General features: G+C 41.5%; 1 protein-coding gene across 1 annotated transcript in view; it reads right to left on the bottom strand.

The window, feature by feature from the left end:
• The window catches only part of Kntc1 (kinetochore associated 1), a 68,005-nt gene that overhangs the window by 13,476 nt on the left and 28,636 nt on the right, over positions 1-25,893 (bottom strand). The window contains exons 27-51 of the mRNA XM_051204915.1: positions 25,215-25,318; positions 24,992-25,091; positions 24,318-24,452; positions 23,990-24,109; positions 23,271-23,343; positions 21,929-22,002; positions 21,117-21,397; positions 20,341-20,513; positions 19,789-19,886; positions 18,958-19,096; positions 18,285-18,341; positions 17,412-17,575; positions 16,800-16,904; positions 15,313-15,441; positions 12,336-12,452; positions 11,511-11,620; positions 9,304-9,508; positions 7,159-7,248; positions 5,617-5,788; positions 5,463-5,521; positions 5,147-5,360; positions 4,512-4,585; positions 4,098-4,308; positions 3,874-3,983; positions 178-224 (exon numbers count right to left, since the gene is read on the bottom strand). Coding sequence (XP_051060872.1) covers positions 178-224; positions 3,874-3,983; positions 4,098-4,308; positions 4,512-4,585; positions 5,147-5,360; positions 5,463-5,521; positions 5,617-5,788; positions 7,159-7,248; positions 9,304-9,508; positions 11,511-11,620; positions 12,336-12,452; positions 15,313-15,441; positions 16,800-16,904; positions 17,412-17,575; positions 18,285-18,341; positions 18,958-19,096; positions 19,789-19,886; positions 20,341-20,513; positions 21,117-21,397; positions 21,929-22,002; positions 23,271-23,343; positions 23,990-24,109; positions 24,318-24,452; positions 24,992-25,091; positions 25,215-25,318 — 3,161 coding nt within the window. The remainder of the gene's footprint in view (positions 1-177; positions 225-3,873; positions 3,984-4,097; positions 4,309-4,511; positions 4,586-5,146; positions 5,361-5,462; positions 5,522-5,616; positions 5,789-7,158; positions 7,249-9,303; positions 9,509-11,510; positions 11,621-12,335; positions 12,453-15,312; positions 15,442-16,799; positions 16,905-17,411; positions 17,576-18,284; positions 18,342-18,957; positions 19,097-19,788; positions 19,887-20,340; positions 20,514-21,116; positions 21,398-21,928; positions 22,003-23,270; positions 23,344-23,989; positions 24,110-24,317; positions 24,453-24,991; positions 25,092-25,214; positions 25,319-25,893) is intronic.

The following is a 25,893-nucleotide window of genomic DNA, read 5'->3' as shown; positions in this document are numbered from 1 at the left end:
GCAGAAATCCTAGAAGACTCACAGGGACTGAAATCCTCACTCTTGGCTATTGACTCCCTCCTCAGCCTGTGAAGACTGTGCCATAGCAATCAATGATTCTTCTCCAACTTCTAAATCTATTTCCTAATAAGATCCCCACTGGGTGTCAAGGAGTAGGCCACAATAAGGAAAGCATACCTATGCAGTACTTCATCCTCTTCAAGCTCAAAGAACTCTGATGCTTTCTTTGAAAACAGAAAAGAATCAAAGTTAAAAACTTCAGGCTGTGAATACGAAAACATAGTTTTGTAATTGGGTTTTTTTTTTTTTTTGGTCAGGTTTATTGCTCTGTTTATAGGGATGGAGTGTTATGAGTGCACTTGTTGCTCTTGCAGAGAGCCCAGATTCTATTCCCCCAGAACGTGCATGGTGGCTCACAATGGTCAGTAACTCCAGTTCCAGGGTGCATGACAACCTCTTCTGGCCTGAGCAGGCATCAGGCAAGCATGTGGTGATTGAACATGCATGCAAGCAAAACACTCACACACATAACATAATACAATGATTTAAAACAAAAAACAACACTATGTTTATGTGGGGGAATATACTGTTTTCAATTGCTTAATGACGACTTTTGCTTAAATGAAGGTTCCATGCTCACTCATTCACACAATAAATATTCTGAGCACTTCTTAGATGAAAGTGCAATTTAGAATTTAGAGCACACACATGGCCTTAAGTAAAGAAACATTTGAGTCCTCGTGGAGGTGACATTTGATGGATAAATTTTAAAAGGATGGGCTGGAGAGATGGCTCAGTGGTTAAGAGCACTGGCAGCTCTTCCAGAGGTCCTGAGTTCAATTACCAACAACCACATGGTGGCTCACAACTGTCTATAATGAAATTTGGTGCCCTCTTCTGGCCACAGGCATACATGCAGACAGAACACTATTAATAATCAACTAATCTTAAAAAAAATGGAACTGAACTAGGCATGGTAAAGTACACCTTTAATCTTAACACTAAGGAACAGAGGCAGGTGAATCTCTGTGAATTCAAGGAAAAGACTAGTTTATATACCAAGTTCAAGTTTCAGGCCCAACAGCTCTATAAAAGAAACAAACAAAAAGGGTCCTGAGATTGGTATGGGTTTTTGTTTTGTTTTGCTTTTGAAACAGAGTCTCATTATGTAGCTCAGGCTGGCTCCTCCCATGCCTCAGGAATGGCAGCCAGTGCTCTGTCATAGAATTTAAATGAGTCATTCACCAATTGAACGTATTCATCAGGACTCCCAGAGCACCATGCCAGGTTTGGTTCTTAGATGCCAGAACCTTTTGGTTGACTATCTGGACGATTGTGGCGCTTGGAACACAGAAATGTTGGTGATAGACATGAGGTTACATTACACTCCCATGGAAGCAGTCTGCTCCTGGTAGATTGAGTCTAGTGCTGGGTTTTAGGCGTGCTGTGCTTGCCCAGTAGCATGGAGCACTGGGCTCAACACAGACCCAGCACTTGGGAGGCACATAAATTCTAGGTCATCCTCAGCTAAATGGTGAGCTAGAGTCCAGCTAGGATACTCAAGACCTAATGGTAAAACAGCAGCAGCACACTGTGGAGCAGAGTGAAAAATTATATAAAAGCCACTAATTAAAAGCCAACAGGATCATTGTTGCTGTGAAGCCTGAAGATCTGAGTCCAATTCCCAGGACCCACATGATAGAAGGAAAGAGCCAGTTCCCTGGAGTAATTTGGAGATAATTAAAAATAAGTTAAAATAAAACCAAGGGCTGGGATATAGCTCAGTGGCAAAGCACAGGCTTAACACTCAGTGGGGTTCAGTACCCAGCACAAAAGTCAGTCAATCACCTCAATAAGATGAAAACAAATAGAAGCTTCCCAGCTACAACTAGTCTCAGCTACTTGAGAGGATATAGGAGAAATGCTTTTGACCAGGAGTTGGAACTAGTTTGAGCAACATTTTAGTACCCCAGCTTGAACAAACCCACCAAATATAACACTTAATTTCATATTAGCTATGCCATTTTTATACATACATTTCAAAAACATTATTTTCCTATATAAGCACAGGAATTATAGAATCTACTTAAATTCTACCTGAAAATTCAGAGAAACTATTGAAAAATCTGGATTGAGATTGCTAAATCCTTCCACAAATGTTAGATGCTAATTATACTATTTCTAAAAAAAAAAATAAATCATTATGTGCCGCCTACTGTGTTCCAGTGAAGAGAACATATCACCAATAGAGTATGACTAAAGTCCATAACCCACGTTAAACCACAGAAAAACGCAAGCAAAGCAACAATGACATTTACGAAGCAATTGACTTATACCCAGCTAAAACATGTTAAAAAGCCATTAATGGCTGCTAAGCTAACATGTGGGGGTGGGTAGATGAGGTAAGGAGAAGACTTTGTAGAGAATTTTATGCTGTATTATCTCAAAATATTTCCCCTAATAACTAACTACAAAGAGAAGAACAGAATGTATTAGAGAAACAACTTAGCCAAAGTGCACATCTAAATTAATATAACTTTTATTAAAGAGGACAGAAGTGACCTCTATGCTTGTGCTATAGCACATGTGCGCATAAATACCAACACCCCTCCCCCACTACTAAATTAATTCCACCCATAAGTGCCAAACAGGTATGTTCTTCAAAATATCATATTCCAACATCATTTATGCAGCATGACACCCAAACAAAATATTTGATTTTGATGATTATTTATTCTGGGGCAAGGTCTTACTATGTAGCTCTGGCTGGCCTGGAACTTGCTATGCAGAGCAGGCTAAACTACAAAGAATCAACCTGCCTCTGCCTCCTGAGTGCTGAAATTAATGGCAAGCACCACCACACCTCATTAAAATTTGAACTCTACCATAGGAAATATTAGATAAATTGAAGTAGAAGGATAGTTTGAAAGACAACCAGTCAACACCCTTCAAAACTGCCACTGTCAGCTGGCAAATGGCTCAGCAGGTAAAAAGCCATTGCCACCAAGCCTGACGGTGCAAAGTTTAGTTCTGAAAACTCAAGCAGTAAGAGTGAGCTGACTCACACAGGTTGTCTGTCCTCTGACTTCCCTGAACCCTGTCTGCACATGTGCCTCTCACTTCCACAAGTCAATACATACAATAAAAATATTTAAAAACCAATCAAAACTTGTCAGTGTCATAAGAGGCCAGGGAGTTGTGGAGAGTTTCAGATTAAGACAGACTACAGAGAGGACAAGTGCAAAGACTGTGAATCTAGATACTGAACATCATTGACTAAACTGTAAGATGAGCTACAGACTTGAGCATTGTCTGAACATTTAATCCTCTAATTTTTCCTTTTGAAACACGGTCTTTAGTAGGTAGCCCTGGCTAGTCTAACTTTGTTATGTAGACACTGCACTTACACTTGCAATCATCTGTGCTGTGATTTTATTTTTTAAGTTAAAACTGTAGTAGTTAAGCAAATGCTTACTCTTAGGGAATAGACACTTAAATATTAAGGAGCCAAGGGACATGGCATATGCAATATACTCTCCAATAGAGAAATGCACACAAAAGGAGTATAATGGAGAGAAGAAGATGAAGTAAACATAGAGACATGTTAAAAACCAATGAACTGGGTAAACAGTGTATAGAAATATTTCTGCACTGTTCTTAACCTTTCCTATTCCATTTAAAATGATTTCAAAAAGTAAAAAGTTAATCTCATAAAGCCAAAACAAACAAACAAACAACCAAAGTCATGAGGTAAACTTTAGAATAGCTACAGAATAAAAGAAAGCAAACACAGACCGATTCATTAAAACTCATCATGGGGCCGACCAGGGAATCAGCTCCTAACCACACCTGGGGCTGTGAGCATTAACTCACCTCACTGAGTAGTGTCGAGGGGCACAACCATTTCTCCAACAACATGTCCCAAATTTTCTCCAAATTAATTTCATTGACTTCAGCTATTTCTTTAGCTGCTGCGTGAATATCTAAGATAATCAAGAAAAAAAGTACAGAAGTGAAAACTCAGGCTTTCAGCACGCAACGGCTGGAAGTCAAAACAGCAGCCCTTCCTGGACCAAGAAAGGAAGCTTTGCTCCCACCGGGATGATCTTTGCCAGATGTAGTACGAAGTCTTTCGCTGATGCTGGGATGTTCATAGAGGCTCACGATGAGATGTGCTGGCTTTCCTACCATTCTTAAATATTCTGGAACATTCAATTTGTGGGCTATGAGCACGGCTTCAGTACCAGAGCGCCGGAACTGGAGATAAAGCTTCTTCAGCAAGGCCTGGGCTTTTTCACGTGTCTCATCCTTTGAAAAAAATCCAAATGGAGAGAAAGGCTTACCGTAAAAAGCTCAAGGGAGAATGGCACTCCATCTTTAGTGATCATGAACCTCCCCGCTTTATCTGCACCCTTAAACACCCACCCTACACAACTGTGGGCTTTCTCCTCCTTTTTGGTCCCTGGGTTAAGGGGCGGGGATGAAACAGTTGCTAAGCAACCATGGTTCACCTGAGATGGGATGTTTTGTAGCCATCTTTCAGCCAAATACAGGCAGAATTTCAAACTAGTCATCTTGAAGGGGCCTGGGAGGACAAAGGTTTGTGGGTAAATCTAAATCCTCTGAGACAACATGTTACCAAAGCAGCAAAAGCTTTAAAATTATAAACAAACACTCAGTAAAAATAAAAGATGAGGGAAATGGGACAGCAGGATACAAAACAGAAAAATCAAACACCACAGAGAGCCTTCCTCAGTTTCCAGTCTATTCCTAGTTTCTAAGTTTTCTATGTATGTTGGGGCAAACAGAATAATATCATCCACAATGCCTTTTCGAATACCCTTTCAAACAAGCTATGAATGGGCTTGAGCTATGTTGTTGCTCATAGGATAAGACTTGATAAACTCTCAGGAGTTCACTTTGGAAAAAAAAAAAAAAAGATATTGATAAACTCTTCACACGCTGGGATAGGCCAGGAGCTTCCTCCAGCAGCTTTCGTTGGCAAATGAAAACAACGACAGGGCAGAACACTTGCCTAGGATGTACAAGACCCTGAGGAGATCCCAAGCACTGCAAAAAGGGACACAACCCAAACCTAAACTATCAGTGAGCATGCCAAGTCCCACAAGCAGAGTGCTCTCTGTACCTTCAGGGACTTCCTGGGTGAGACTGATGGCGATGGCGACGGCCCACTCGGGGTTGACTATGGACAGGAGGTATGACTCGATGGTCTGTGTGAGCTTATCCACTTCCTTGCTCATCAGGGCTGACTGGGCTTGTGCTAACTTCAAGAGCTTCGGCTTCAGGCTTTTTTCAAAAATGTGTTTGGCTGTAGACACGTAGAGAGTATCTAGGGAGAACTTCAGGAAGAGGAGAGTGATGTGAGGCAGGAAGTAGTGTAAGGGCCCAGGCCAGGCTCAGGGGCCTAGACAATAAGCTCCTTAGGAGGCTCCAACCATTACCTTCATTAGCTTAGAAATTAAGAGCAGCGTTGGAAGAGACTCTTCACTGAGCTCTGAGGCTGGAAAGGGAAGTAGACAGACATAACATGTGAGGAAGAAAAAAAAAAAATCAGTTGGTTATTTAGTAAAATTACTAGGAAGTTAATGAACATACAAAGAATTTTCCAGAAGTTCTGTGCTGTGCCAAATAATATTAGGTGAAAAGGCAGTCTAGTCTGGGCAGTCGGTGGCAGAGTTATCACGTGTTCCAGCATGTACTGGTATTCGAGGTCCACTGGGGGGGAAATTCTTTTGTATGACTTCAAGTGTCTCAGAAGATTCAGAGCCTGGGTGGAAATGAGCAAGAGACTTGTAAGGGTCACCCTGGTCACATTGGCACAACGTGCACTTCCTACCACGCCTGCCAACCTGACCTCCTCATGCACGTGGTGCCACATGTATGAAGTGCCATCACACACACACACAGTCCATTTCTAGTTTTCCCTGTATCGATGTCTCCTGAAACATGCTATATGAACACTAGAGACACCACATTCGGAGGAACTGAGGGCACCGTCTGGCTCACAGAATAAGACTTGGGCAGCTATGAACAAATTCTTCAAATAGTTTGGGACAGAAGTATAAAACATTGAAGCTGAAAGTTTTCATTTACAATTACTGAACTTATTTTTGCGGTTGGTCCTTATGTTTCCCAAGCTAACTCTAAAATCTTCTACCCATAAAGTAGACAGACAGTGACCAGCCAGGTGTGGTAGCAGGTGTCTGAAATCCCAGTACTGGGAGATAGAGATGGAAGATCAAGAAATTCAAGGTCGAATTTAGCTACATAATGAGTTTAAAAATAGCAAGCAAGCTAGGAAGGTAGTGGTGCACGCCTTTGGTCCTAGCACTGTGAAGGGCACCTGCTCTAACTTTGCTTGAGCTAAATGAGACACTGTTTCAAAAAACCAAAAGCATAGGTGGGTAAGATGTCTCAGCTGTGCTTGCTGACAAGTCTAACGGCCTGAGTGAGTTTAACCCCCAAGGCCAGGTAAAGACGGAAGGAAAGTGGTAGTGGTGACCCCAGAGTCACCTTTAACTCCCACGCATGCAGGGTACTGACACACCCACAGTCGCACCCAGACATCACTGCATACAAATGCACACAAAGTTAATAATGTTTTTAAAAAATGGAAAAAGGAAAAGAATTAATAAAAATAATAAATTATTTAAAGAAAACTAAGGGTGTGTGTGTCCGGAATAATTGGGAGGAGGAGTAGGGGAGTAAATATGATTAAAATACTCTGTATTCATGTATGAAATTCTTTATTTCTTTTTCTCTCTCTCTTTTCTTTTTGGTTTTCGAGACAGGGTTTCTCTGTGTAACAGCTCTAACTATTCTGGAACTCACTTTGTAGATCAAGGTTGGCTTTGAATTCACAGAGATCCTCCTGCCTCTGTCTCTGCCTCCGGAGTGCTGGGATTAAAGGCATGTACTACCCGGCTGAAATTTTAAAGAATTAAAAATACTGCATTTAAAAAAAATTAAAAAAAAAAAGACTATTTAGAATTAAGTTCAGAATCTAAAGAAGATCAAAGAACAACCTAGAACGGACCTGGATCATATTCTTAATATTATCATAATTATAATATATATTCTGTCATCATAATAAGCCAAAGCAGAGATGAGTTTTCAATCTTTACCATACTTCTATACCTGATTAATGTTCACACTGGTTATCTTTTCGTTGGCTTGCTCTATAACTTTCAGTACAACTTCAATCATTTCATAATCATACGGGTCCAGCTGCGCAAAAAGCAGAAATATGTCAAAACCTGAGAAGACAATGTCACATTCACACAGGCTTTATTTGGTAATTTTCATTGGTACAGATGGCAAATACAGTAAACTCAGCGCGCACTGAAGCCCAGGTAACTCAACTCTACAACTATCCTTCTAGGCTAAACATCCACGTCTGAAATGTCTTGAAACATAGTTTACAAAGCTATACAAGGCAGCTCTGTTTTAGTGGCGACAGATGGCTCTAGGCTAAATACACAGAGAGAATAAACATACGGTCAAATTTTCAGTTTTTTTAAGAGTTTGAAACTGAAGTTCCATTTGTTCTATTTATGATAGAAATTAGAATAGGAAGAAGGCTAGCTCGGCAATGACTTACCTACAACGTGGGTAAGTCATGTTTGAGGCTCTTGAGGGATTAAACCTTAACCATCTTCCTAACACAAGAATTAACTGGATCGTATCTGTACAGGCTTACAAAAAGAGAAGCTCTCTCTGCTCCTCTTTCCTGCCCACACAGCATTTTCTGTTTTAAATGCCAACTAAAAGTACATAATTATCAAAGTGGGAAGATGGTCTATCATACCTACGAGCAAGTCTATAATTTCTGACTGACTTACAGACAAAATATAAAACTGAAATTCATCTTACAGTCTGATAACCTCATTTCTTCTGCTACCTCCCTTCCAACCCCCAATCAAACTACCTCCTAACTTAAAAATAGCAATTTGCAGAAAAGTTCATTACACACACAGACACACACTAGGAAAACACATATTCATTCAGTATAACCATTTATAATACTGAAATGTATGGTTTAAACTTCTATTTATCAAAGGCTGGTCAAATGCAGTGTTTCCCCTAAGCAGTAGGGTATTAGACAAGACAGGCAACAAGCCAGATACTTACTATGGAATGGCACTACAGTAAGCTATTAACATTTATCCCACTCCAGAGAGTAGGACACACAAGAAAATTTCCCTTTGGAATTTATACTTTCTTTCTCATTTGATTCTTTGACAAAGGATGCTTGCTATTTAAAAAATCTTAGTGGAGTCAGGCTGTGGTGGCACATGCCTTTGATCCTAGCACTTGGGAGGAAGAGGCAGGTAGATATCTGTGAGTTCAAGGCCAATCTGGTATACAGAGTAAGTTCCAGGACAGCCAGGGCTGTTAGATAAGAGAAACCCTGTCTCAGGAAAAAAAAAAAAATCTGAGTGGAGCTGTCAAGCCTGACAACCTGAATTAAACCCCTGGGTCCGTCATGGTAGAAACAGACCTGTGCAAGCTGCCCTCTGACCTCCTCACACCCTCACACATGCTGTGATGAGCATACCCCCACAATAGATGCAAAATAAATGTAAGATGAAAACAAACAAAACCGAAAAACCAAGTATGGTGGCACAACCTGTAATCCCAGCAATTGGAAAATAGAGGAAGGAGTTCAAAGTCACCTTTGACTACACAGCAAGTTCCAGGACAGCTTGGACTATTAGAGACCATCACAAAAAGCCACATAGTGAGGGAAAACAAACAAACAACTCTGGTGGAAAATCCTGCTTTATTTTGAGGGGAGCAAAGAAGATAAGACAGAAGGTAAATGCTTAGTTAATAGACTGCTGTGTAAAAAATAAAGAACTTAAGGCTAGAGAGATGGCTTGGTGGTTAGAAGCCACTTCATGCTCTTGCGGAGGACCCAAGGTTTCCCAGCACCCATACCAGGCAGCTTAAACCAGTTACTGGTAGTAACTCCTGCTTCTGGGGCACCAGTAACTCCCTCCCCTAGACAGACAGACAGACAGACAAGCATACACAGAATTTAGCAGAGTTTGGTGGCACACACCTACAATCCCAGCACTTGAAAGGTAGAACCAGAAGGCTCATGAGTTTAAGACCATCCTTAGCTATATACTGAACTTGAGTCTAGCCTGGGCTATGTGGGACCCTATCTTAAAATAAAACAAACTTCAGAACTTAATAAATCCAGTTGTTAGTATGTAGGTAATTAATTAAGGATGAGGAGAGTGGCAATCAGAGGCATCCACTTCCTCACTTACCTACCTTATAAAGGATCTCAGTAAGACTGAACACCAAATCCTTTGTGTTTGCCAGTAAAGGAACCATCTCAGTGGCTTTGGTCAGAAGTCTGGAATGCTGCTGCTTGGTGGGCTCCAGGCTGGCACCTCCCTGGCTCTGGTTGTTGGTGTTGTGGAGCAGGGTTTCAATGTACAGCTGCAGGGCTGCGTCAGAGTCCAGCTGAAAGGTGCTGAAAGGAGCAGGCAGTTACAGGCTGATCACCAATATGTGCATTCTAAGCAAGGGTTTTGACAGATAGCTCAGTGCATGCTCCCATCACTCAAGCCTTTTAATCCTAACTTATCTAGCCTCATAATCAGAAAAAGTGTGCATCATTAAAGCTAAATACTGCCCCCCACCCTTTTAAGGGGTCTTGATAAGCAGCTAGAGCTAGAATCAAGCTTGAGGTAATCCTCCTGCCTCAGACAATCGTAGGGCCTATACCACAATGTCTGGTTCAATTATTGTCTTCAAATCAGATAGTCTAGCTGAGCTAGGTAGTACATGCAGGTAATTCCAGCCCATGGGAAGCAGCCAACAAGACCAAGGGTTCAAGGTCATCCTCAGCCACACAGACTCAAGACCCTATTTTGCACAAATACAAGTAATAAGTTATATAACTTTTTTAAAAAATCTTGGTCAGTATAGATAAGTAACAACTGAAACACCTCCTTAGGCCCTCAGAATGAGACAGTGATCCTTTAGTCTGCTACACATGGTAACTGAGATATGAAGCTATGCTTTAAGAACCTTCACAGTCAAGTCCCCTGGTATTCTAAAAGTCATCTAGCTGGGCATGGTGCTGGGGTGGTTCACATAAGTAATCCCTGTGTTAGGAGGCTGAATCAGGATCACAAGTTGCAGGCCAGTTTGAGTGACGTAGGGAGTTGCAAGCTGGCCTGGACCACAACAACCAAATGAAAAACTTTAAAAGCCATCTGAGTTAGTTCACATGGATTGCCTCAGGCAAAGTGTCACTATCAATACAAATGACCAAGGCCTCTGCTGAACGACTGAAACAAACTTAATATTGCCATGGCTACTTAAACTGCAGGAAGGGAGCAGTTACCATAAAGCAGAACTCAGAAGTCCAACGGGGTTCAACTTTGTAAAGAATGGCACACATACCCCACCAGCATTTGAAGTTCTCAAAACCAAAAACTGACATAGTTTAATTTCCATGTTCAGTTAAGTCAGTGCTACTCAGAGCTCTGGGCAGCTTCTAGACCTTGACTGCAGCCTCAGCATGGAGAGAGCCAGGGTCATGACTCTTATCCCCAAGGGGAGGAGGGACTGACTAGATGCTTGGCTGTTGAAAGATTATCCCAAGCAGCTGTTGTCAGTAATTTAGGCACTGGGGATCAGGATGCTGTGCAGCCAATGATTTTGAGGAGATGGATTTGATCCCTAGTACCGAAACAAAAGCAAAGAGACTCAGATCTGAGCCAGCACCTATGCTCCTAGCTCATGGGGGTAAAGATGATCAGGAGTTCAAGACCAGCCTCGCTACATAGCATATTTGAGGCTGCTGTGGGTTATATGACATCAAAATAAACAATAAAAAGTTGAGAACCACAAGTCAGAAAGAAGTGAGGGCCTTTACTATTTGAGAAGCAGTCACTTGTCATTTGGCTGACCATGACCATATCACATATTCTCCCCATCCCCACCTCCCCTTCCCCCTCCTTGTCTCCTCGCTTTGTCCAGGACTCCATGCTGTGTATATGACCTACTTAGCAATGGTTCCCACAGGTAGATGGCATCACTGTACTTAGAATATAGAGGTCATCTACATGAAGCCTGCACTAAATACTGAAGGTCTCAGGGCTTCTCAGTCCAGACCTGCTGAGTCAAGGCTGTCTGGGAGAAAGAACCCAGAAATTTTTTTTCTTACTTTTGATTCTGGATTCCACTATATAGCTCAGGATGGTCTTGAACTTGTGATTCTCCAGCCTTAGTGTTGGGAATATAGGTGTGAGACACGACACCCGCTCAGATCAGAGTTTCTGTATTTTCAGTCACAGGCTTAGAAACTCATCAGAGAACCTAATCTGGCTTTGTGTCTGCTCAGGCTGACCACAGAAAAAGAAAACAGAGGTCTGCAGGCTGCCCGAATACCTCCTTGACTACTGTCTTCTCAGAGCAAGGGTTACAAGCTGGCTAAGCCAACAGCATTAACAGTTAAAGCTTACCTGCAATATTCCAGAATGAGGCCTGTGTCCATATCTATGTTATTAACAAGAGCTTTAAGGAGGTCTTTCTTGGTGACAAAACCTTGTCTGAAAGCAGGCTCAAAAGAAATCTAGACAAACAAAGAACACAGAATTAAAAGAACAAACAAACAAACAAAAAACCCAACCAAGCAAAATAACTCCTAACTTCTAAACTGAAAAGTATCAGAAACAGGGCAATATTACAACATGCTATTTTACTTTACTATAATTTTTTAAAGAAACATTTTCTACAGCTCTTCCAATTTTTACTTTTAAATTTGTTTGCCTATTTATTGCGTGTGCATGCCTGTGTGTGTGCCTGCTGTAGTTAGCAAATGGGGGTCAGAGGGTAACTTGTAGGAGTCAGTATCACTGCTACTCCTTAATACTAGTTTTACCCCAGAAGGAACAGTAGTATACATTTGTAACTCCCGCTACTCAGAAGGCTAGACAGGAGGATCTGTTTAAACCAAGTCCAAGACTTAAGCAGCATAGCAAAATCCTATCTCCAAAAGAAAACAACAAAAACTAGTAACTAAACAACAGGTGGTATGAGGCTACAGGTTAAGTCTGAAAGAGTATAAATGTCAGTTGGTACTAGACACTGTACATGAGAAAGCTAAGCAGATGAAAAGTGTCGGGCTCCTTCTAACATTATTAAAATAAGTAACAAAAAAGAAGTAACACAAACACCCTTATTTCTTTATATAATCCAAAGTTACTGTTGGCAAGACCTTTGTTTTATATTCTCAGACTAGATAATTCTCAAGACAGATTAAATATCAAAGCAATGTAGATACTCACACCAAGTTTACCAAGGCGAATACCCCACTGAGCATCAATACTGAGTTCATGGAACCGAAGTCCTGTTTCAACATCCTGATAGAGATTTGCCAGCTGAGAGCCCACTAAAGATAATGCCTTAAAAGTTAAAACAAAAGCAAATAGTATTAGTTCTAATACATTTTAGATGAAATTCAGAAGTGGGGGGAGTCAAAGCCAGGTGTAGCAGCACCTGTGTAACCCCAGCACTGGGGAGGACTTGCTAAGAGGTCAAGGGCAGCCTGGGGTGGAAAGTGTCAGGGCAGCCAAGCCAAGCTACACAAAAGCCTGTTTGAGAACAGGAAACTCATAACCTTGGGCTGAGGACATGGCCCAGTGCTAAAACATGACACAGCACGTGTGATGCCCTGGGTTCCATCCTGAGTACCCACATTAAACCCTATAAATCTTTTTGTGACAAGAGTGTAGACTGCTATGTCTTGGTTTGTATGGTCACTACTTTTTTTTTTTTTTTTTTTTTAAGATTTCTCTTATTCATTTTAAAGATTTGTATTATTTTAAATTTTTAAAGGTTTACTGATTTAAAAGATTTTTATTATTTTAAATTACAATGTCTCTCTTTATGTATGACAGCACCTGTGTGCAGGTGCTCAAGGATACCACTGACCTAAGATAATCCTGGAGCTGGAATACAGGGTTGTGAGTTGCTCAATGTGGATACTGGAAACCAAATTCCAGTCCTCTGCAAAAGCAGATGAGCCATCTCTCCAGCCTCTGTTTTGATTTATACATGTGTATGTCCATGTGAGTATATGCCGCACATGTGTAGATACCTGCAGAGGTTAGAAGGTGTCAACTCTCCTGGAGATAGAGTCAAGGCAGCCATGAGCTGCCTGACACTGGTGCTGGGAACTGAGCTTGAGTCCTCCACTAAGGCAGCAACTGCTCTCAACTGCTGAGTCCTCTCTCCGTTAATACCCCACACATATGCTGAGTCCTCTCTCCATTAACACCCCACACATACCATACATAGACTTTTTGAGACAGGGTCTCAGGTAGCCCTAACTAGCCTCAAGTTTACTATGTATCTGAGGATTCTTTTATCTCTACCTCCGAGGGCTGCAATTACAGGCATGTACCCACACTTTGTTATGCAAGGCTGGGGATTGAAACCCAAGCCTCCTGCATGCTAGGCCAGCCAGCACTGTGTTGACATTTTGTTTATGATCTAATAAAGTTTGCCTGAAGATCAGAGAACAAAGCTAGCCACATTAGTTAGCCATAGAGGCCAAGCAGTGGTGGTACACACCTTTAATCCCAGCACTTGGGAGACAGAGGCAGTCAGATTTCTGTTAGTTCAAGGCCCACCCCGAGCTACAGGAAATTGATCTAGTCTAAAAGAAAAACAGCTCACACAAAGGTGATATTAGCACTTGGGATCCAACACCTTTAATCCCAGCACTAGAAAGAAATATGAGGCAGGAGGAGACAGGAGTTCAGCACTCTGAGGTTTGATGGAGACAGACGGATGCCGTCTGAGGACAGGACTGCCCTTTCGGTCTGAGCATTGGTAGAGGTGAGAACTCTCTAGTGGCTGGCTGCTTTGCTTCTCTGATCTTCAGCTTTAACCCCAATATCTGACTCCAAGTTTTTATTATTAATTCCAATTAGAATTTGTGCTACACAGTACTCTACCAGTGAAGTCATAACTTTTTACATAGTCTGGATAATTCCGCTTTTTGCACAACTCTAAATTTAGTCTAGTTTTCCTTTGCAATAAAAGGACAATTTTAGGTCAACCTGGGCTACCCACAAATTTCCCAAATAAAAAGAACTAAAATAAACCAATCAACCAGAACAACTCCAGGATGAGTTATGTAGCCTCTAAACCTATCCTACACAAAAGCCTTGCTCTGGGGTCCAGGGTTTCAGAGAAAGGGGTGAAATTGTGTGTGGGGTCACAAACAACCCTGGCTTTCATTCTACAAACACCACCCACCTTTTTCTTGAGACCATTATCTCACCAAACTAGAACTTGACAAGTAGGCATGTTAGCCAGCAAGGCCCATGGGCCCACCCAATTCTCCCCGTCCCCAGCACTGGATTACACATGCCCACCAGCACACCTTGTTGTTTTTTTTCAAATGTGTTTTCTGAGGATCAAACTCAGATTCTTCTACCTATGCAGCAAGCTTCATCAACAGCTTTTTCCCCAGCCCACAGACGGGCTTATTTATTTGTATTTTATGTATGGGAGTGTTTTGCCTGCATATATGTCTGGGCCACACACATGCTGTGCCCAAGGCACTTATACTCCCCAAGACAGTTGCCAGTTCCTTGAGGATGCTGGGAAAATAGCACCCAGATACACAGGAACAGCAGCCAGTCCTCTGAACTGCTCAGCCATCTCTCCAGTCCCTATTTTCTTTTCTTTTTTTTTTCAGTTCTGCAGTCCAAGAGTACTGAAATCAAAAGTGTGTACCACCATGCTTGACCACATATATAGGCTTAAATATTTTGTTTTGTTTTTTGAGACAGGATTTCTATGTTTATTCTTGGCTGTCCTGGAACTTGCTCTGTAGAACAGGCAGACCTCTAACTGAGTTACTGATGGGCAGTGGTGACACACTCCTTTAACCCCAGCAGTCAGGTAAGGCAAAGGAAGTCAATCTCTAAAGGCCAAGGCCAGGCTGGTCTACAGATCAAGCTCCAGGACAGCCAGGGCTACACAGAGAAACCCTGTCTCAGAAAAAGGAAGGAAGGAAGGCAGGGAGGGCAGGAGGACAGGAGGGAGGAAGGGAGCGAGGGAGCGCTATCTTAGTTCTTTAAGCAATGCTTATTACCAGTGTGACAACAGTCAAGTGCAAGTGGGTGGAGACCATATGAGACAGGTCACAACTTCTGCTGCACAGCTGAGACCTGCTAGCAAAGCCCTTTACTTTGTCCCCCAACCCTTTCAACATGCCAACAGGAGCAGGCTTCCATGCTCAGGGCATACCAGAACTTTGCTGTAATTTTGCCACGCTTTATCTATGAGCTTCCAGAGGTTTTCAAACACATCCTTTTGAGGTAAGAGAGTGCAGTAAGCCAAGGCCAAGTCCAGATCCACCAGGCGACAGTTAAACACCTGTGGGGAGAAAGCATCATGAGTGAAGTCTCCATGAGCAAGAGCAGGAAGGCCCTTCGGTTCACTTCCCCAGCCGAGGTCTAAGCCCTCCAAGAAGAACAAGGAGGTAATCGGAGAAACAGCTCTAAGAAGTTTGCTTAGGGCACCCTGGCCAGGACTAGAAATGGAAGGAAAGCAGTCTCAGCGACCTCTGCAGGCAGACTTCTTCCTTCTCCCTATGGCTGACTCCAGTCTCTGAAATCTCCCTCCAAACCCTCCTTTGCCTCTTTAGTACTGACCCCACATTTTAGCAAGCCAGGAAATCAGAAGGAACCTGACTGAAGAGACTTGTCGCATCTTCCTACCAGCCAATCCACTCTACCGTCTGGATCTGAACCCAAATACAGCTGTGAGCTCTGCAACAGAGCCGTGTAGTCCCTGACAGATTGCATGTACAACAGGGGTCCCACAGGGCCATGATGCTGTTATAGCCATTGTAGTTTGTGTAGGAATAATTCATGAGTTTATACTGTTTCACCTACACATCAGTCAACACTCTACCTAACAGACGCCTCTCCCCTTTACATGTCAGCGGGTCCCATCTCCAGGCCCCCTCATCTACTTAAGGGCTTGCTTTTGCCAGAGTCATCTAACTTAAAACTGTTACTCTCTTTCCTCTGGTGATTCAATACTCTCTCTTCTATTTAACAACAAAATAAAATAAATGCCAGGCTCTGGAGAACTCTAAAGAGAGCACCACTCTGCACCTTAAAGTGTAGCCTCCCAGATTAAACAACTCCAGGACACGGCCATTTAAAAAAGTTATATTATCACTTTATGTATGGATGTTCTGTCTGCATGGATGTATGCGCACCATGTGTGCAGCTCTTGCAGAGGCCAGAAGAGGGTGTCGGATTGATTCCCTGGAACTCGAGTTACACACCCTTGTGAGCTGCCATCTAGGTCCACAGACTCAAACCCCGGACCTCTCTGCTCTAAACTGCTGGGACATTTCTCTAGCCAGAAGACTAAGACCTTTTAAAAAAATATCAACATAGTAAACGTTTCAGCTTTACAGGTATACCTCTGCAGCAACAACTTACAACTGTGTCTCCAGTTGTAAGGATTATTAATATAAACTCTAAGGATTATTAATATCCTCTAGTTCATTAAAAATAACAAAATCAAGGGGAAGAAATGGACAGGAATCATTACACTTTCATCCATGTTCAATAAAATATCATTTACATAAACTACAAAATAAAACAGCAACAGTGTTTGGAGGTCACACTGGCTCTTGAAGCTTCTGAATTGTAGAACACTCTCAAACAATAATAGATGACTGGGTCAAAACAAACAAGCCAACCACAAATACTCACTTTATGCAGGAGTGTTGTGGCATTTCCTCTGATAAACATGATGGACTTCTCTTTTAATTCTATAACGATTTGCTTTGAGTTCGCCAATGTGGTCTCGCCAAGTAACTTTCAGAAAAGAATAAAAGAATCTTTAGGTCCACTTTGATATACAATTCTGGAAATTGCACTCGGGAGACAGAGGCAGGTAGATCTCTGTGAATTCAAGGCCAGCCTGGGCTACAACATACTCTGTGGAAAAAAAAAAAAAGTCCTCAAACAAACAATAACAGCAATAAATACCTATAACAAAACACAAAAGTCACCAGCAGACAAATGCTGTGCTCAGGTTAGAGTAAGGAATTACCAGCCCTACCTAAAACTTTAACTAACTAGTTTTAACTTACTAGTTTAACTTTACTAGTTCTGAATTTCTGCATTTGGAAAGTGGAAACTCTCAGGACTATTAATAAAAATATGTGCAAATGTCCTGGAATCTTAGTAGATACTCAACAAATAGATCTTGCATTTAACAAATAATCATCAATGCCTTTGCTATGCGGACAACAGGAGATTGGCTTGCCAGAGCTTTTGACTAATTATCTAAAACCATATCGATTATTATGAAAGTCATACCTTTTCACTCAAGCTGGCACTCATGACGTTTGACATAGAGTGTTGGAGGCAGGCACCAAAGGAACTGATCACAAACCTTAGGGCCAGCTCCCACTGACTAGATTCTTGAAGGTTCCAGAGCAGAGTAGAGATGGAACGTACAATGGGGAGAATAAGGCTGCCTCCTGCAAAGTGAAAAGATTTCCAATAGCTGTATTTTTTAACAATAAAAAACTCATGCAGATATTTACTTATTTATTTAATGTGTATGTGTGGGTGCCAGAGCATGTGTGTGTGCACTATGGGTGTGCAGAAGCCTTTGGGGGTCAGAAGAGAGTGTCAGAGGGAGTTATAGGGAGTTTAGAGCCTCTGTATAGGTGCCGGAAATTGAACCAGGGTCCTCTGTAAAAGCCAACTCCTTCTTCTTCTTTTTAAATAATGATCACTGTTGTGGGAAATTGCTCTCAGGGATGGTCTACTTCCTCAAAGAGGTGACAGCCACAGAGTTCACTCCCAAAGTCTTGTCAAAGAGTTAACAAACCATTGTTAACAAGAGTTAACACTTAAATCAGAAAATAAGTCCCGATGGTTATAAAATCTGTATTTTTTAAAGTTTAGATGCTTAACTTATTGGCAGGTAAAGGCATTTTCACTATACAGAAAACTGAAATTTATTAAGTCATTAAAGCTAAAACAATTAGACAAATCACATGACTATCTGACTTATAAAAATGTACCAATGAGACTACTAAACAATTATTAAACATCATCAAGGATTTTATGACAAATTTATATTCAAAATTTCAGTATTATGAATTTATGCTTTAAATTATCTTGGCATTTGCGTATTTGTAAAATTATAATATAATATTATACATTTCTAATTGTAAATACCTTTGCTAGTGGAACAGTATGGCAAACTTATGGAATCCAAAGGATATCTTTTGCTTTCTAGAAAAGAGAAAAAAGAAATGAACTAAGACTAAATAACATAACTCTTACAAAGCATCGGACTCAGTTATCATTGAAATTGAGTTATTATCAAACAATGTTGTAAAGCGGCAATTGTTTTAAGAAGTAAAATCAATTACAAAACTCAAAGCTGAGCCTGGTGACACATGTCTGAAATCCCAGCTCCTAGGCAGCAGGAAGGCTACCAAGTTTGAGGCAAGCCTGGGCTCCAGAACGATGTCCTATCTCAAAGCAAACCCAAAAAACTAAAACCAACCAACCAAACTAACAAGAATCCTTAAACTACACATCTAGAATGCTCAGATAAGCATACAATCTAATAAGTAGCCCAACTGAATATGGCAGCACCATGTTCAAGAAGCAGAACTTTATACCCAGAAGCCCCTCATTCCCATTGTTGTCCTTGCATAAATGAAATCATATGCAAAACATGTGTTCCTCTGTGCTTGGGTCCTTAAGCATATAAATTTATCTTATTAGATATAGTTCTGGTTCTAAGCATCTATAGCTCCAGTGCTCATAAAGCAAATATATATATATATATATATATATATATATATATATATATATATATGATGATACAAGTGACATTTACCTGCAAGAGGCACCACTGAGGAAATAAGCTCATAGATGACTGGCAGCACCACCTGTGACTCAAGAACAATTCCATCTTCACTGAAGAAGTCACTGTAGGACCACTCTTCATATGGATCCTTGTGAGTTCCAAAAGCAGCCTAAACAGCAAGCCACACAGAAAAGACAGCAGTTGGTACACTGCAACACATACCACCTTCACCAAGCCAATTAAGGGAGTGAGGTATAACAGCCCAACAGCTTTAAAAACAAAACAAACACAGCCTTTAACTGTATGTAGGTCTCTATGTGTGCATGCAGAAGCTAGAGTGTTGGAGCCTGTAGCTGGAGTTATAGACTTCTGTGAGATGCCTGATGTGGGTGCTTGGAACCGAAGGCATGAGAGATGTATGTGGGTTACATGTAAATGGCACACAGCTTTGGATAAGGGATTTTAGCACCCACAGATCCTGGTGTCTCTGAGGGGAAGGACGGTCCTGGAACCAATTTCTTTGGTGTATACTGAGGGAAAGTTACATTCTAGTATTTTTTTTCTGGTTGGCAACTTGTAAAAATATCACTTACAAATAAACTCTTAATAGAAGGGTCAGTACCCAAAGAGGCCTTGGTTAGGGCCCTATATTTCAAGAAACTGTTCAAATCAAAATGAACAACTGTGCCTGGGAAAAAGAATTGGCTCCCCAGCTTTTTAAAGGACAGGGTCCTAGAGGAGAGCCAAAACAAGGGTAAGTAGTAAACCTGGTATTTATGTGAACTGTGCAGATGAGATGAAGCACCACATGCTGGGCCAACAGCAGTTTGTTTATGGAAATAAAACTGAGAGGTGACTTACTTTCATCAGAATTCCACAGTCATCCATCTGGCATTGTCTGGAAAGCTCCACAGCAGTTAAAGTATATTTGCTTAGTTCTAAAGCATCCAACAAAAGATCTGAAAGAAAGTGGACAGGATCCTCAAACTTCTATATTATTCCTTTGGAATAATGAAAACAACCTTATTATAATGACCACTTAAAATCCCCTGGAAAGTTGAAGGGTGTAAATACAGTTCATGTCTGTGCTTAAGCTGTGGGAAGGTCAGAAACGCCATGACAATACAAAAGCAAATGTCATCAATAGTAAGAAATGACAGTGTTAATGGGTTTTGGAATTTACTGACTGGTTGACAAATTGGCAAGGTCTAGCTAAGTAGCCCAAGTTAGCCTTGGGCTGCTGATCCTCCTGTGTCACAGTCCTCTAACTCAGCACTAAAGAGGACAACTTGGCTGCTAACGTTTTAAAACTAAACTATCCTATTGTAAGAAGGACTGTCTCTTGTGTGGTTTCCAGAATGCAGTCATCACAGATAGCATGTGGAAGAATATGGAGATTATACATCTTGTCACCTGGACTGCAGATGGTGGCAGCTTGGCATGCGAGATCATGTATCTCAGAAGGAAGATTTAGTCCTACGGGTGCTGTCATTGGGACATCGTTAGCCAGCATTTGACAAAGCTTCTGACAAACCAGAAACAGCAACTTCCCGGTGTCAGCATTGCAGTAATAGTTAAGCAAGTGTCTGCAGAGGAAAGAATGGTAGGGTCAGGATTCAGATCAAAAGCATAGCCGTTAGTCCTCCTTGCATTTGTGTGTAACCACTAACAGCAACACACTGAAAGTCTTTTAAAGCTGTCTCATGGGGGCTGAGAGATGGCGCAGCAGTTAAGAGCACTTGCTCTTGCAGAGGAACCAAGGTTCCATTCCCAGCACTCTCATGGTGGCCACAACCATCTGGAACTCTAATTCCAGGCAATCTGACACCGTCTTCTGACTTCTAAGGACACTAAACATGTACGTGGTGCACATACATACATACATTCAGGCCCAAACACTCATACTCATAACAAAAACAACTTTCATGGTACGAATGTGATCCATTTGCAAAGTACTTTAGTTACCCTTAAGGATCAAGGAACAGGAGACAACATCCAACAATCATGTGACCAACTGAACAGGGTCTATTTTCCTCCCATACCACTATTTTTAGACAAAGAGGCCCCAAAACAGGCAGGCTCTCAGGAAACCCAGAATCACTTTTGTAAAAATAAAAGTGGCCGTGGCCCTATGCTTATCAGTGATGGAACGGACACAGGAAATGTCACTTTCTGACAAGCGGTGTCACCTGCATTTGCTCAGTGCTGCTCCCACCTTCCCGTCCTTTAAGGCTCTTAAGGCCAACTCTGCCTCCAGCTCTTGTGCAGACACCTGCAGGGCCAGTGCCTGTCTGTGCAGCTTGGACTTGATGCTCAGGTCTGTCCCCCTGGCCAGGGTGGGCCCTGGGGGTCCCCTGAGTTTGTGCTCAGCCTGTGCATCTTCGTGTGCCTTAATATACTGTTCTCGAAGGCTGGCAACCAGGGTGCTGTTGCTATAATCTTCAAATGGAAGGAAGACCTCAAAGTTCTCCTGCAGCAAAGTGAGATGAAGACCCAGGTTTACTCAGGGTTAAAACTCAGCATTGAGCTTCACTCCCTCCTTGAGAAATTACTCACTTATAGATTAGGACTTCTAGATTTTTATGGCTCAAAATTAATAACATACCAATGCTAAATGTTAGGAAGATAAGAAAACATAATTATGGAGAAGGGCATCTCAATTTCAGCACTCTTGACATTTGGGTCCAGATAATTTTGTGCTGTGGGGAGCCATGCAAAAGAGGGGAGGGTTAACCATTAGTCTGGGGTAATTCTACTCTGCAAGTATAATTAATGACATTGAAATGAAGGTGGAAAAAATGATTAGAACAGATCATTGTTAATTATTTTACTATAATTTTAAGAAAATAGAAATATACCAAAAAGTATCAATTAATACTGTATACAATACATGAATTACATCTCAATACAGTTGGTGAGAAAGACCCAGTGTGTCACACTCTCTGAAGGCTGAACACACTAAGGTCAGGTGCACTGACTGGGAGGGTGTGCAGTATCTTACCTGTAAACTAGCAACCACTTTAAATCGCTTCAAGAACTCTTCAGATTCATCCTTCTTCTGCAGATTGCCTGTAACTGCAGTTTTAAAAGTTACAGCAGATGTACAAATCCCATATGCTATAATTTGAATTCCCCCAGAATGTCATGATGACAGGAGGCAGGATCTCTGGCGGAAGGCAGGACTGCCAAGTCATCGTGAATGTGTTAATCTAGTCATGGATCAATAGGTTATTTTAAGAGTGCTTGATGGCTCTAGCTTGGTCTTTCTGAATGCATGATGCCCTCCGTCACATGAGGACCCAGCAAGACCCCTGGCGGACCCTGAGCAAATGATGGCACCATGCCCTTGAACTTCTCAGTCTCTGGACCTATAAGCTAAATAAACCACTATTCTTTAAATTACCCAATCTTGGGTATGTTGTTATAGCAATAAAACAGTAACATACTACATCATCGGGAATTTTAAAAAGCTAACATATTATTTAACCTTGGTTTTCTTGTAAATCTTCTGTGCTGCTTTTCAGTTGCCAATGTAGCAATTTTTAAATTTTCACTTAGTGTGTGTGTGTGTGTGTGTGTGTGTGTGTGTGTGTGTGCACAAGCACACACATGTCCCAGCATGCATGTTGAGGTCACAGGACAGCTCTGTGGATTAGGGGCTCTCCTTGAACTCAGGCTATCACACTTGCCTGTCAAGTGCCTTTACCTGAAGAGCCATCACATTGCCCCGACATGACATAATTGAAATGCAAAAAGAGATGAAATGTGAAAAAAAGAAACTTCTTTCTTCAGGCAGCACAGGGAAGTTTAAGGGTTATAATAAAATCAGGAGTTAAGAGCACGCCCTGCTCTTTCAGAAAACCAGAGTTCAGTTCCCAGCCCACACATTAGGTAACTAGCTCACAATCACCTGTAACTCCAACTCCAGGGGTCCAATTTCTCTGGCCTGCATGGACACATGAACATACCCACACCCCAGACGCATATACACATAATTAAAAATAATAAAAAAATGGCAATTCTTCCTAAACAAATTATGCCCTCCCCCACCCCACCACGAAAGTCACTTTCTCAGCTGCTTTGAGTCCAAGTTTAAATAGGCTTTCTCCTCTTATCATCGCCAACAGATACATCCAGTATCTGGTCCAACAATGAACAGCTTACTGGAACATGTAAACAGAAAGCAAACCAACTTTACATGGTCTGTTCCAATATGACTAATTTAAAAAAAAAAAAAAAAGGTTAGAATTTTCCTATGGAAAAATGGGTAAAATTAGACAATCAGAGCCTTGTCAAGCTTTGGCACAAAAACCAAGTTGAGGAACAGAGGCTAGAGAAACTACCTTTCTGTATATCACACAGGATTTTGAGAATATCCACTGATGTCTTCGCCACAGACATTCTCCATGCCTTGTCCTAAATAAAATATGAAAAGTGAAATCTACTTCTTTACTGATCACCTCAGCTGGACACAGACAAAAACATAAGAACAATGGTATCAGCAGGTGGTGGTGAACACTTTTAATCCCAGCACTGGGGAAATAGAGACAAGCAGATCTCAATGAGTTCAAGGCCAGCCTGATCTACAGAGCGAGTTACACACACACACACACACACACACACACACACACACACACACACACACACACACACACAAAGGAAGCAAACAAAACAACCAATGAAGGAGAAGGAATGAGAAAAGTAATAAAACAAGTGATTGAGGGTTATGTGGAGCTGCAAGGCGATATGAGCATCAAAGGGAGACTGCCAATATGGACTTTAGAAATAGCAGGAAAGATGCACTAACCTACAGCCTCTCGACTACACTAATTGAAATAGCTTTCTTTTTCTTGTAGAGTCACACTAAACCTTTGCAAACTTTCTCAGGGAAAGCACTTAATAAACAACTCAAGTAATTTAAGTCGAGTAAATAACTAGGCTTTCAGCCATTATTTCTGAAGATTTAACAACAGAGAGAAAGAATTCAAGGTCCTGCTCCCCCGCCCCTTCTCTGAGCTCTGGGTATGCACCAGCACCGCATCTCAGTTAATGACCCCCTCACCTCTTCAGAACCATCTGGCTCTTCTTGCAGTGCCAGTCGAGCCCAAATGATGACTCTTTCTGCAGTTTTCTCAGCTTCGGCTGGAGGTAGAGACCTCAGCAGCAGGAGACAGTCATCCTCCTGTGAATGATGTTAGAAAGAAAGAAAAAAAACAAAACAAACAAACTCAGATCTATTTATAGAATAGTTTTTAAGTAGTTATTTTAATGTACTGTTTTCATGGTGACATAGCTTATTTACTGCGTTCTGTGAAAGTAGTATGGACAATTTGGTTTCTGTAGAGATTTAGTCAACAAAGCAACCCCATGACAATCTAAAACTTCCACACCTGTTCTCTGTCAATCAGATCAATAATTCTTAGACTGTAGATTTCATCATCAGACAGCCTGTAACCTTGGGCCACCTTCAGAGCATCTTCTAAAGAAGACGGGATATCTTGCTTGAGAATGTATCGGACCACCCTCTGAAAGAGACAATACGTATTTCTTAATATGAAGACTTACATTTGCTTATGAAGAAATCACTTTGCTTATGAAGGCAAAATGCCTGAAATATTTTTAAAATGTAACAAAAAAAACTAAACTGGCCGAGAGGTGGTAACGCATGACTTTAATCTCAGCACATGAGGCAGAGGCAGGTGGATCTCTGTGAGTTCGAGGCCAGCCTGGTCTACTGAGTGAGTTTCAGGACAGACTCCAAAGCTACAAAGAAACCCTGTCTGGAAAAATAAAACAAACAAACAAACCCTAAACTGGATCTGAGATTAAAACATGGTTTATGGGGCCAGTGACAGTTTAGTGGGTAAAGGTGCTTGCTGCCAAGTCAGACAACCTGAGTTTACTCCAGGAAACCTACGTGGTAGAAGGAGAGAACCAACTCCTCTGAATTTTCCTTCTACCCTCAAGTCTGTCATGGCACATATAAGTCTAGCTCAATCTTCAATTTCCTGAGCTGCTCTAGAATTACAAGAAAGTAGAGGAACCAAATCCAAGTAGCACTTACCATTATTTCCTTGTTCAAGAGATTCACCTCTCTGATTCCATAGCCTCGTAAAAGTTTCTTCATCTCCATTAATTTGTAACTTTCCTGCAATAACTTGACCCTGAACAAAATGTACTGATATTAATAACATAACTATGAAGTAGCCAATGGAAAAACCCAACTGGCTGTCACCCCAAAACAGGAAGCTGGTGCAGGGCACATCATTTAGTGTTTGCAAACCTACTTGGGGTGGTCCATTTCCAGGTGCTGTTTCACCAGCTGCTCCACAGCTGCACTCCAGGGAACCACTGCCTTGTACATTATCTTCAGCACAGCATCAAAGATGAGCTACAAAGAGACCACACAGGGACAATGACCAGCCTTCAGCTGCACCTCTCATCTAAGTGATTGGCACTGCAAACATCAGGTGCAGCGTAGACTGGGAGCATGCATTTCCTTCGGTTGTTACACACAAAGAACAATTTCAGGGGCTGAAGAGAAGACTCAACGGTTAAGAGCACTAGCAGCCCCTGCAGAGGACCTGACTTCAGTTTCCAGAACCCAAATCAGGTGGCTCACAATTGCCTTTTAAGGCCAGTTCTAGGAAATCTGACACCGTCTTATAACTTGAATGGATACCAGGCACACAAACATGTATTCAAGCAAATGATTAATATACAAACCGCAAAATAAATAAATCTAAAATAAAAAAGTTCAAGAGCACTCTCCGCTATTGAGTGAATTTGAGGTCAGCCTGGGATACTTGATACTCTATCTCTAACAAAACAAAACTGAGCAGTTCTGTTATTCAGAGAAGTACCTAGGATGTTGTCAGCACAGCTGTGGAGTTCTTCCTATATGCTCAGCTGTCTCCGAAAAGTAGATTCCATAATTTAAATGTAATCTCTTAATGTATTTTTTGA

The sequence above is a fragment of the Phodopus roborovskii genome, unplaced genomic scaffold, assembly GCF_943737965.1.
Source record: "Phodopus roborovskii unplaced genomic scaffold, PHOROB, whole genome shotgun sequence".
In the NCBI taxonomy this organism is placed as follows: domain Eukaryota; kingdom Metazoa; phylum Chordata; class Mammalia; order Rodentia; family Cricetidae; genus Phodopus; species Phodopus roborovskii.
The sequence above is the reverse complement of the archived record's forward strand: the minus strand, read 5'-3'. Positions and strand labels throughout refer to the sequence as shown.